Raw genomic sequence first — 13,611 nt, 5'->3', positions numbered from 1 at the left:
AAAAAATCTTCCAAATCAAAGAGAAAAAATCTTTGAATTATTGGTCAATTTAAGTTCAAAGATTTTTTTATTGTAAAAAGTTAATTTTTTAAAAATATTTTAGAAAAAAAATCTTCTAACAAAAAAAAATTATCATAATCCAAGATGGCGTCAATACATGTAAAATAATATTTTTAAAACAAAAAATTAAAACTTGAATATCTTTTTTCACAGATTGAATTTCAAAAATCGGTCTGACAGTTTTTCCAAAGTCAGTATGATCTATCGAATGGAAAAGGTTTGAAACTGATAGAACATTTCTTTATACTAAAACATATTCTTTCTCCCGTTTTTTCCCACACTTCCAAAAAATGAAATTCAATGAAAATTAAATGGTTCCCATGTTAAAAAAAAGTTCCCACGGGTCCTAAAAATGAAATTAAATGAAAAACATATGTACCATTTAAATGAAAATTAAATGGTTCCCACATTCTGAAAATTTTCCCACGCTCGACATTCTTGAAAAAACCTAATTAATTGAATATTTAAACAAACTGAATATCGCGTTTTTTGCAATGGAATGAGTATTTAAATCAGGGCTCGGCAACCGCAGCTCTATTTTTCAATAAAATGCATCCGATCCATCCTCCCTTTTTACTATCGTTAGCGGGAGATGAATCTACTGCCACGAGTATTAAAAAATGAACAAATGAACCGCGATATTTTTTTATGAGCTGAAGCAGCCAATACTGTTGGGACTCGACATTAAAAAGCCAACAATACTGAACTGCAGCCAATCCACTTCTTATTTTTCTCTCACATGTTAGGCTGCTGAGCAATGATTTAATTAATTCAAACAAATTTACAATATTTTGGTATAAAAAGTACTATTAATTAGGTTGAAAAAGATAGCATCATGAAAATTATTCATTGATTTTATGTAAAATTGCATATTATATATTCATGAGTTAATTACTTTCAAGTATGGCGGGTTGTTCATATGTTTATAAGGGCGCAGGGGGCGTGCATAGGAAAGGGAAATTTGTTACTTTAAAAAGTTTTCATTTAGCCGGGTATTTCAAGGTTTCGGCTGAATAATATTTCCCCCTCATGATTTTGATCAGGATTCCAGAAAATGAGGAAAATAAAAAAATAATCTTAACACAATTTTTACCCATTATAGTAAATACAATTATTTTTACTTAAAATATTTTTGAAACTTTAATCATTAGAAAGATTAAATTAAATCTATTACACTGTGATAAATCCCTGCAATTTCATAATTATTCTTATTTTATACTGATACATTAATTTGGCAACTATATGCAGAGCTTAAAACTAAATAATAATTATAATACATTCATGCATAAACAAATACAAAAAAATGGTTAAAATTTTCAAATCTACAAATGAATGCCTCTTATCTTTTGAAATTTTTAGAATAATGCTTTCAATATCACCTTTATATGGTTTTAAAAGTTTCAAATTGCTTAATCGAATTGTTCTACAGTAAAACATAATGCCAAGAAGTTCTTCTAAACCTTAGCTTTGATTAAAGAAATAAGAAGTCAACTGCATGAATTCTTCCATCTATAGCAGTTATGTCCTGTTCCAGAATTTGGCCTCTCTTAGATCCTAAAAGAAGAAAGTGATATACTTCCACATAAATTTCGAAAAGGAGATAGATTACAAAAGCTTAAGATAAAAATGAGGAACTTGAAAAGTATAAATGATACGGCATTGGTACACAAAGTACTTTCTCCTTATTTTAGAATAAATATTAAAGGGGGGGGGGGGAGTTTGATTTTTAGTTTGTTTGTTTATTACTTCAGGTAAGGTTAAGTTAATTAGAGCAACGCAAATATAGGCCCCGCAAGGCTAGGCATAGGAACCCCGTAACCGGGGTTAAGGAAAGAAACTAGTGCGAAAGGAAATGATTGTATGTATATAACACTGCGCTTCATAAATAACTTAAAATCTTAAAAACTCACCAACTCTAACTTTTGTAGTTTGTCTTGGGTTGCGTGGTTTCACCAATCCAATTTCTGTATCTGCTACAGATAAGATCTAAAAATAACAAAATTTCTTAATTGGATTGGTCTGTCATTAGTAACTTGATAGACATTTAAAGATTTATTCTGTTTACTATAGTTTACATTTGCTATAAATACAAGCAGCTGCGCTCTTAGAATTCAGGAACTTAGTATTTACAGGACCTTTGTGTATCTTCCCTAAAAAGGAGAACTCAATACGTTAACCAGATATTGAAATCTTAAAACCGTACTTCTCTATATCCTGTTATATAAAATAGCAAGATTATTTTTGTCTGTAGCGAAGGATCTCGCTAACCGCTGAACCGATATAGTCATCCTTTAAGTGAAGCTTCTCATAAGTCTTGGGATGGTGTTAGGCCATTCCATAATCCCTTTGAATACAGAGTCCCTAGATGCTAGGGGCGTAACCGCTAGTAATAGGATAAAGTATTGCTAAAAAATATACAAAATATGTAGATGAATATTTTTCTGCAAAGGACTATCTACCTTAGTAATATAGAGATATGCATAACTTTTTGGATCAAATATATTTAAAATACATTTTATATTTACCGCTGTCTGTCCATAGGGGATCTCAACATCATCGAAGACGACAATATGTTTGAGTAAAATTGACGCGGCAGTTGATTTGTCCTCCATTTGTTGAAGTTCTTCATTGTTCATTGCATCAAAAGCCTCATTGGTTGCAGCAAACACTGTGTAGGGAGACAAAGCCTAAAATAATATCTTTTGTAAGTTTAAACAAAATAATCATTTCAGACGTACAAATAGTCTACAAACAAAGAGCTTTTTGTCTGTTCTAGAGTTTTACATTGAGGTTTGGACCAGGGATGTACAGGGATAAGACAAAGGCTTGATGTACATCCCCAATGATGACACACAAAATTAACCTTTCTGTGGATTAAAATTTGTGTTTGAAATGTTTAAACACTCAACTTAATAAACCTACCAATCAAAATTCAGTAGAAGTCTCCAAAATTTATAAGCCAACGAATAAGAAAACGTTATTGTAAAACTTTGAGTACTTGTGTAATAAACAGCCTCTCTCTGGGTTTGGACACACGTCATTTATAATATTACTTACAGATATATCAGTTTCATTTCCAAAAGCAAAGAACAGGGCTTCTGAAAACTTTTTAAATCTTGGGTCTCTGGCAAGAATATCAGCTACTTTTTCTTCCTGAAAATAACACAGTCCTATAATTTTTCTTCTTCTAAATTTGAAAAGGATGGACATTATGCTCTATAAGTCTCTGTTAGTAAGTATATGTCATTGGGAAATCACTTGAACATAAATCAATAAATCTAAAAAGTCACCACTTATTTCTACAAAACATTTGTATTATGGAAGGATAAACGAAGAATTATTGAATAGCTTCACCATTTACCATATATAAAATTATTTATTTACCTTGGTCTCTTTAATTTCCTTCCCATGTCTAAATCCTAAATTGTTATTGAAACTAGTAACTTCTATGATAGGTGCTACAGTAGTTGTGGTTGTTGTAGGCTGGAAGGGACCAAGATGGAAGAATTGTTGATTAGCCACGGGTTTCCTACAGGTCAGATACACCAATGAATTGCTGTGATCAGGAATATATACAATGTGCTATTGACGGTTTACAAAACTATGCAATCAAATAATTTTTTTGTCATCGTTATAAAAAGAAAAACTTATTATGGTTTTTAAATTTCAATATGATAAACAAATGTTCATTACAAAAAAATAATACATATACAAAATGTATAATATTTTCATAAGGCGCATAATTATCACAAAACTAAGGTTTATGAAAATAAAAGATAGTAAAAAATTAACTTTTTCATTAAACATCATTCTTTCGTGTATCTAACTCTCCTAAATCTTATTCTATTAGTTTCTGGTTTTGAAACATGACGTTGTGTTTCTTCAACTGGGAGTTGGTGGTTGCGGAATAATTTTTCTTTGGAAATCCTTTTCCTTGCCTTAGTTTTAGAAATGTGAGTTTGAATTTTTTTGCATGATTATTTATTATGCCCAATTTTAGACACAATTTTGTAAAATAAACAAAATGGAAATTTGATATGTATCTAAAAGTATCAATAGTTGTATTTCATTGAACTTCCTCCTGTTATCTGAGGAAGGGGGGGGGGGACAACAAATGTTTAAATAAATCGTCCCAACATTACTAAGTCAGTGTAAGTCAGTTTTTTCATTTATAAAAATACTTAATTGTTTATTGTTCTATTACTGTGACCCTGCTGTTACCAAAATGAACATAAACAGTAAATTTTACAATGCTTTCATAAAATTAAAATTGCAAATTCTATTTTGATTAAATTTCACATTTCCACCTTGTTTCTGTTCCGACGAAATTTGCCTCTGTTCAACTCTTTATAATTTAGGTTAAATTTCGTCATTAGTTTATTTTAATAAACTTGATCATAATAATTATTATACAATCTGATTTATATATAAATAAAAAATAGGTTATAAGTCAAATTAGTTTTAAGAAAAGGTAAGTCTTGTTTTAGTAAATCTAAAATAAAATTATCACGTGTATAATACTTTCATATAAAATTATCAATAGCTTATAGAACACAATGAATAACTCCCAGATAGGTTTAACACATGTAATAAAATGTAAGAAAAAGTAAAATTTGATATTGTTAACCAATAATTCCTATTGTTGGTTTGACAGGATCAACAAAGCCACTTGTTAGCTGACACAAAAATCTCATAAAAATATAATATAGCAAAAAGGAGTAATATAAGTTTCTATTAATTGAAAGCAAGACACTCACTATGAAAATTTAAAACTATCTTAATCTAACCTAGTTCATAATAATCATTTCACAAAAAATAAAGAACAAGTTCTGAAACTAGTAAATGAAATGGTATAACTGAGTTTTTTTTCCTGATTAATGTTTGAGCTAGGTGTGACAGTATTGGTGAAACCTACATCAACTAAATCAGCTGATCTGCCTGGATTATTATCTGTAAAGACGACAGGTGCTGGTGGAAACATTTTCTTCAGGTTGCTATCACTAACATCAAGAAACACTAAAATAAAATAAAAACTTGCCTTATTTTCTCTATTGACAACAATTACAACATGTTACTGCTTATTGAATTAAAAAGTATACTATCACTAAATTTGGTTTTTATTTATGACATATGGCATATGCTTGCATACTATATTATTATCTAAATTTTATTTTGATTACCATTATCATTAGGAAAGAAGTCTTGGGAAGGATTAACAAGTTTTTCAGTGATGGGCTGGATAGCGGGGGGCTTCAGGGACTGAGTAGGCAAGGCTTTCTTTCTCCTAAGTATAAGATAAGGATCATTTTAATTGTAAAAAATCACGAAACCTTTGCAGCTATTTCTCAATAGAATTGCAATTATTTCAATAAATCTGAACACTGACAGAATTTCGTAGTAGATAATCGTTATTAAATAAAAACTTTAATTTGACTACCTTACTAATTTAATTTCTTAATTTATATAGATTTTTACATTGAAAAAGGTGCATGTTTTAATTCATTACTTTTTGGCTGAGGCAAAAAAATAGACAAATGAAACGGGCTAGGCAGATGCGACTTCTACAGACACAAAAAAACCGACTTAAATTTACATATGCTAATGACGGCATAAGCTGTATCCATGCCGCTAAATGCAGGCGCCAAGCCAAGAAAATAACCTAAAATAATGTTGTTCCTACCTTGTATTTGGATTAAAACTGGGAGCAGGAGAAGCAAAGTTGACCGGCTGAGTGAGAGGAGCGGATAACTGGCTGGGCGTGTCCAACAGCTCATAGTACACGAAGGCGTTGTTTGTCCTAAATTTAGACATTTCGCTAGTTAATCCATAAATACACTTTCTGCGCCTCTAGCTTTCAGAGACATTCAGATACACATTAAAACGGACAAAAAATAGCCTAAACCCTCAAAAGGCTTTAACTTAAATAAATTATTCCATCCCGGGAAAAAGAAGAAATCAATCCGTTCAATATTTTAAAAACTTTTAAGCTTCAGGCAAAAAACTTAATACTTTAGGATATCTTGGCACCTAGCCTTCAATGATTGGCTGGCTTAGAGCTGCAGATATTTTCAGATTTTAGTAGTTAAAAAACATGAAAGGCAATGACTGATAATTGTTCATATAAATTCTGGACGGCTGGAATTGACAAATGAGCCAAGGCTTTTAAATGGTAACAATATAATATACAAGAATTTTGTTTCATAAGTTTAAAGAAGGAAAATTTTGATAATTGTTACATAAGTAAGAGACTGTACAGATTGTTGATAACAATTAGACAAGGACGAGAATTTTCATCAAAAAACTAGTTTAAGATAAAAATCAATATAGTTAAATTTTCTAAAATAATAATCATAATTGGGTTGATATTTGAAATATGCTTGAAAATCTTTTTAAAAATCTTTTTGATCTATACTTAGAAATGGTTTAATACTTTGACAACAAACTAGCGGTTGTGCCTCTAGCATTTAGGGGCTTTGTATTCGAAGGGGTGACAGAAAATAGCACAAAACTATACTTCTAAGAAACAAATAAAACTGCCTAAAACCACCCGGAGACGTAAGGAAGCTTCCAAAAAAGCAGGACTCTATAAGTTTAGTAGTAATAAGGATCTTAAGCATCAAACAAAACAACCTTACCACTTTATATAATAAGATAACTATAAATGCAGCTAGCCACTAAACAGCTGGCAGCAGACTCTTTCATGTGTAGAATAGCTTTGCTGTCAACAAAAACCCAAACTAAACCAGATTTAATATTGTTACCATAAGAATAAAGGTACTAAGAAAGAGAGGGAATGTCTGATTGAGCCAATAGGAGAATCGCATCGGTACATACATTTAATTTCATTGGTTGAAATTTTGTACACATCTTGTTACGAATGCATGTTTTTTTTCATTTCACACTTAGATAAAAGTCAGCTGTAAACAGTATATTTTCTTAGTAGAAAGCTTTGCGAAATCAAAATTAATTGCCCAAAAATTTCGTTTAAATTTGAAAGCTTAGTAACGAGGTGGATTCTTAAAAAAAAAAGTTAGGCTGGCTACTCGCTGGTGAGGCAAAATTATTTTTGTGAAAAATACTTCAAAATCGAATTAAAAAATTTACAAAAATTAAATAAAATCTTAAAAGGGTTATTAACATATGATTTTGTTTAATTTTTGTAGATTATTAATGTGCTTTTGGATGATTTTTCACAAAAATAATTTTGCCTCACTATCGAGTAGCGAGTCTATAATTTCTTAAGAATCCACATCAGCTTGAGTCGAAAGTAAACAATACTTTTGTCTGCTAGAAATGTTCCTTCTTAGATTTGACGAAAAAAGGGTTCAGAATATGCTTCTATTCTTCTATTTCTATTACCATAAGAAGTACTAGCAACTACGCCCCTAGAGGCCTCTAGTGGCACTTTAAATGTTTTTTTTTTGTTCAAATATACTTAAAATAAAAATTTCGATTTATTGTGATTTCTTTTGTGAGGGTGGTGGTACCCTCCCCCAAAATAGTTACAAACCTTTCCGGAACCTATGAGAAACCACCCTGGTAAGGAGAACCCGATCGGTTCAGCGGTTACCGAGAGAATTCGGTACAAACAAACAGACACATAGACAGACAAACATCCTTTTACTTTATTATAAGCATATATAAGAGGCTTAGTTCTGATATAATAATATCGTTTCATAAGATGGCATTTTTGGAATGCCTTTGGCAGAAATGGGTTCTTTACATAATTTTAAAACAAAATGTAGGGACTATTGGATATTTGGGGCAGAGCTACTTCATAATTTTACCTCTTTCTTACTAGCCTTTTTATGTTCATTGTTAGCAAATATCTGTAAAGGAGAGAGGAGAGTCATATCGATTCAGCGGTTAGAGGGATCTTTCGGCATTGAGAATTAATTATCTGGTGTTTTATATTTCAATGTCAAATGTTAAAAATGAAACTAAGATATTAGATTAGTATTACAACCACGATTGAAATGTTTTGTGGTTCTCACCAAATATATATTTGCTTTCTAATTTATTTTTCAGAACACAATTTAAAACAAATAATGCATTCAGCAAAAGTAAAATCTCTTTGATTCCTTGTAAAATTGTTCTTATAAATAATTAATAAAGTTTTAATTTGCAATTATAATTCAAATTTTAGTTATTAATAATTGGAAGAGATTCTGATTCAATTCCCCCCCCCCCTCATCCAACACACCTTTGAATACAGAGCCCCTAGATGGTAGGGACGAAGCAGTTAGTTTCATATGATAATTTTTATTCATTCTTTTTATGCATACCTCATATTTTAAGCTACAAATTAAAAAAAAATTACCTTAAACTTTTGATCTTTATATTTTCCATTCTCTTATGAATGTTGTCATTCTTGTTTTTTTAAGCTATTAATTCACATATGATAACTTGAATTTGGTTTGCATTAAATGAATATAATTATGTTAAGATTAAAATCTCACAGTTATGGAAATTATGTTGTTAACATTTTGGTTGTTCAAACAAGATGCATTTTTTTCGACAGGGGTAATTAGGTTTTAATGTAGCGAAACTTTTTTGGACAACAAGGATGATATCATCCATAAGTAGCGTAGCATGGAGATATAAACAAAGTGATACACAATGTAGAGACTAGCATCGCACTGGTCATAGAAATCTTCAATAAAATTCAGCTGTCTATCTTAAATATCAGCCGAAAAAATCCCATTTCTTTCACAGGGTTACTGACCAACTGACTGACGGACCGATCTCAATTATAGAAAACAGCGCTGTTTAAAAGAGTTACATCATGAATGAAAGCTGTGGTACTATGCTTCTTGGTTATGCGTTTTACTGCGCTTTCTTTTCTTTACATAACTCTGTAACTGGTTAGATACAAAAGTTCATTATGAACAAATAGCGCGTGTTACGCAATCTAAACTTATAAATTGGAAACTTTATAATAGTTATTTATCGCATTGTAATATAAACCGTTTTCCACAGACAGTAAAAGAAAAAAATAAATAGGTTCATTTTCTAATACGGCTACAATTTCAAGATCAAAAATAGGCAGTGTCGTGCGAACCGAAGGTGACATTTTGGAAAATTGCTTTCCCCCCTCCTAATGGCTAAAACACCTCCTTCTTCCCCACCCGCATGAGTTAGAATATTGCCTAGAAATGCTATATTGTCTGCTGTATTTATATTGAAAAAAAAACACTACTTATAAACTAGTAGCAGCACCTTTTCAAATCCTAAATATAAAAAATTATATAATTAGTAACTTTTTCTTTATCTTCTGTTTCAAATAGATCATTAAACAGTCAATTTATCTAATTAAAGTTTAAATACCAATTATTGACAGACTAAATATTAATAACAAAAGATTTTGGATGAACAATTATGCCAACTATTACACATCAAACAGCTTTTAAAAAGAAAATGAACCTTATATGAATACTGAATTATTCCCTAAAGATGTACTGGCCAATACCACTACATAATGCTTAGCTTAGCATATATGGCTTCTTATATGAGGGAATATGGGGACACAAAAATAGCCAAATTGTCTAAATACGTGGCAACAAAAAAAAAAGTTAGCGGAATCTCAGCAGAAAAACAAAAATATTAGAATAGGATATGTAGGGATGGCCTAATTTGTAAGGGAAATATAAGTTATCTTATGTAAAGTGTACGAACAGTCATTTGCTTTCAGGGAGGAAGGGGACATTTGAATGTTAATTACACTAGTACACACAGTATTATAATCATGTTTTCTTTTTTATTGACTTAAAACATCATGTACAATTATTAAATTTAGATTTTTTTATCATTAATTTTGTTTTTCATCAAAGGGGATGTACAGCAATTTCTAATTTCCATTGTCTATCCCTTAAGACAGACTTAGTGGAAGTTTTAAGTAATTTTCGTTTTATTACTTGGAGATATCATGTTGAATAGAAAGGCAGCTGAACAAATACTATTTATCACATTTATGAATATAGGCAAAATAATTTTTTACATTTTAGTTATTTAAACTATTAAAAACAAATTAATTTTAATCCATGGCCATTTTGCCCCTCAATTTCATGTCATTGTTTTGTGGGAAAGTTTATAAATCAATAAATATGATATTTATATGATATCTATAATACAAAGTAAAACGATGTCTGTCTGTCTGTCCATATACAGCTTAAAATATCAGTAACCGCTAAACCGATTGGGCTCTACTCTTCAAAGAATATAACACTCTAAACAAGAATGGGAGGGGGGGGGGTCACTTCCCATCACGTCTTAGAAGCTAGGGGCGAAAACACTAGTTTTTTGAAATAAAGCAGAACTTTACCTAAAACTGTAAGCAGATAATATATCCAACTTTAAAATCACTATAACAAATATAGCAAATAAAGTTTCGTTTCTAAAACCCATCTTGATGAATTTTTCACAAAATCATATGCTCAAAAGTTTATCTTGCTTTCTTATTGCTTTATCTACTTCAATGGCTTTATTAAAACTAAATGATAAAAGCAAAGTTTTCCAACCCCCTTGTTGCTTTTACTTACCCCTCCTCCGCCTCCCCCTTTCCTTGACACACCACCCCCCTTTTGTTTCAGTAATTTGGTTCTGTGATTTGAATTTAAAAATTCGGTGGACCGTATAAATAAAAAAATAAATAGTAGGATATTTTGATCACGCGCTGATTGCACGCAAGGCCTAGAAATAAAAGGGTCTATCGACGTAAAGCGAAATCATTTTTTTTGAAAACTATCAATCCATTTCTAAGTAATTAGAACCCAAACGATTTTGGGGGTGCCGTCGTCACCCCCAAAATTTTGTGAACAATACCCCCCCCAAACCATTTTGGGGGGGGGTAATTACCCCCCCCCCCCCCAAAATAAATGATCTTTAAAAAGAATTTTTTGGGGGGGGTATTTACCCGCCCCAAATTGAATGTTCTTAAAAAAAAATTTTACTGAGAATTTTTTTTTTGGTGGGGAGGGAGTAATCCCCGCCCCCCCCCCCCCTAAAAAAAGTCATAGTGTGACTCGAGCCTTGAGGTGTAATATATTTTATGTTCCTCGTTTGGTCTCCTAATAGTTAATGAAAAGTATATCCTAATGTTTCAATTAAATCAGATCTTGAATATATTTTTGTTTTGGTTAATTGTTGTTAAAATCCCAATTTTCTTTAGTTTCTCTCTCTTTTTATTGTCTTTTACATAATTTGCATCGTGGCAACCTTAAGGGGCAATTCGTCGTATTTTTAAAATGGCTTTTGATAGTTTATTTTAGGATAGGTTATATTGGTTTAGGTGATTGCCCCACATGGTTAAGCAATTGGCCCCCCGCAGGGGCTAGAAATAGAAGAGAAGCTTGTGTGAAAAAAACGAAGAAACGCCCCTTAAAGAGCGTTGCCACAAAAGGGACTATACCCCAATATAGTCCAACCAGTTAAAACAGTTCTTAAACATGATGACAAAAAATTTAATAGTTTGATCATGTTTTATTTGCTTGGGCCTTTATAAGGGCTAAAACCATCCCGGGGATCTATGATGTAATTGTAAAGCACTGAAGATTCCATAAAATAGATACCTAACTAAATTAAATATTTCATTAAATAATGAAAAAGAATTTCTATTGGCGATTTCTTTTGGGAGGATGTCAGGGTGTCTCAAAACTAGTTATAAAACTTACCAGGACCTAAAAGACGCTTCACTTTAAAGTATAATCATATTGGTTCATTGGTTAGTGAGTTAATTATTGTATTTTTATGTTCTAAAGAATGAGATACTACTATATATTTGAATAGTAGTGGCGCCCTTAGCATCTAAGAACTCGTGTGTTCTATAGGGTAAAAAGGGAGGAGAAAAATAGCCTAAAACCACTCAAAGGATTGTTTGGGGGGGGGAGGTAATTACCCCCCCCAACAGATTTGGGGGGAGTATTTCCCCCCCCCCCCAACAGACTTTAGGGGGGGTAATTACCCCCCCCAATCAAATTTTACCCCTGGGGTAAAAATTTTGGGGGGGGTAAAAAAAAATTTCGGCGCGCTTTTACCCCCCCAAACACGAATTACCCCCCCCCCCCCTAAAATTTTTTACCCCCCCCCCAAAAAAAAAGCTTGGGCGCCCCTGATGATTTTACCATGAAAATCACAGTTGAATACACCAATCTCTTAGAAACATTCGTTTTTTATGTTCTTAATAAATTAATATATACTCTCATATCTATCTAAAGTTATCGCTATTAAATTGGTAAAAAAATAGATATAACTTTATTTGTCTCCTTAATTCTACTGAAACTGGTTGCCTCTGGGAAGCGGCAAGTGTGTATGATAATTATTTGTTACAGGGGTTAAAGTAAGGCAGTAAAACAACAACAGATCCTTGGTATAACACCTAAATTAAGATTAATATGAAAGTATATAGAATATTCATTAAAATCCTTCTTTCCCTCTTCCTTAAGCAGTAACTAAAGGATAAATACACACATAGTATTTGTCTTTGAAACCCCTCATCCAACCCTCCTCTTGGACGTCCTGGTTTGTATCCCCAAATTCTTGAGAAAAAAAGGCTGAAACCGCTAATTAAAGCTAAATATCTTGTAGGTAGTTTATCTATATAGTTGGTATGTTGGTTATAAATCCGAAAATCTTCAGGGATGTGAAAAGGATATTGTATTCTAAAGAATTTGTATTTTAGGATAATAATCATCAATTCATATCTTGGTGAACTCCCTCAGAAACCTAAAACTAAATGACCGATACCTGTTTTTAAAAGCGAAGCTTTTCTATAATTAGGGTCGGTCCTTCCGTCACAGACAGTTAGCTCTTTTCGTTTATTTAAACAGTTTAGAATTGTCCAATCGATTCCAAACTTTGCATGATGATTCCTGTAGTGGTTAGGTACAATTTAGAAAGCGTAGCAACTCTATAATCGTTACTAGATTATAACATGTTGATTTTTTTAAAACAACTTATTTTTATGTGATAAAATTATCCGATTGTTCTGAGTTTTGGAATACTAATTCCTATAACATCAAAATACAATATTATAAGCGAAGCATCTCTTTACTAAAGTCCTAAAAATGTAAGTATGTCCTTAAACAATATCCTGTATTTAAGCAGTTTTTCAGCAGATTTACTTACAATTTTGTTTCGTTCGACTTTTATACATTTATATTCTGATTATTCAGTTCTGACACTATAAGTGATAATGTTCGTTTGTCCTAACGTTTCAGAGCTTCGCTTTTATGGATGTTGTCATCCTTGTTTTTACAAATATTTGCGTCTTTTAAGGGTAGATATTGGATAGGATTTGATAACGTTTTGTGAAGAACAAGAATAACATCATATATGTATGTTATATGTATATAAAAAAAGATGCTTTTAATAACTAAGAAATCAATGATAACTTTATTTACCTTTTGCGGTTTTATGTTTTATGATGTTATTTATCTCAACAATACATACTATGTCATGATATTGGGTCCTAAATAACATTAATTATGCCTGATGATAAAGTTGTGCTTCTGTTATTGTAAAAAATGTATTTAAAACGACCAGACCAAAGTTCAA

At 31.5% G+C, this 13,611-nt stretch overlaps 1 protein-coding gene across 1 annotated transcript; it reads right to left on the bottom strand.

The window, feature by feature from the left end:
• Nucleotides 1-787: 787 nt before the first annotated feature.
• Nucleotides 788-10,602, bottom strand: LOC145313628 (uncharacterized). The gene is made up of 12 exons (XM_080153114.1): nucleotides 10,382-10,602; nucleotides 5,741-5,857; nucleotides 5,241-5,344; nucleotides 4,935-5,076; nucleotides 4,699-4,740; nucleotides 4,368-4,407; nucleotides 3,895-3,998; nucleotides 3,445-3,592; nucleotides 3,118-3,213; nucleotides 2,586-2,747; nucleotides 1,971-2,046; nucleotides 788-1,614 (listed from the first exon to the last, which is right to left on the bottom strand). The coding sequence occupies exons 1-12, from the start codon at nucleotides 10,462-10,464 to the stop codon at nucleotides 1,532-1,534; spliced, it is 1,197 nt and encodes a 398-aa protein (XP_080009240.1). The 5' UTR covers nucleotides 10,465-10,602; the 3' UTR covers nucleotides 788-1,531.
• Between the last annotated feature and the right edge of the window lie 3,009 nt (nucleotides 10,603-13,611).

Source organism: Acartia tonsa, chromosome 3 (assembly GCF_053477335.1).
Source record: "Acartia tonsa isolate MP-2025a chromosome 3, ASM5347733v1, whole genome shotgun sequence".
NCBI lineage: Eukaryota > Metazoa > Arthropoda > Copepoda > Calanoida > Acartiidae > Acartia > Acartia tonsa.
This window is presented reverse-complemented; position numbering and strand designations above follow the sequence as displayed.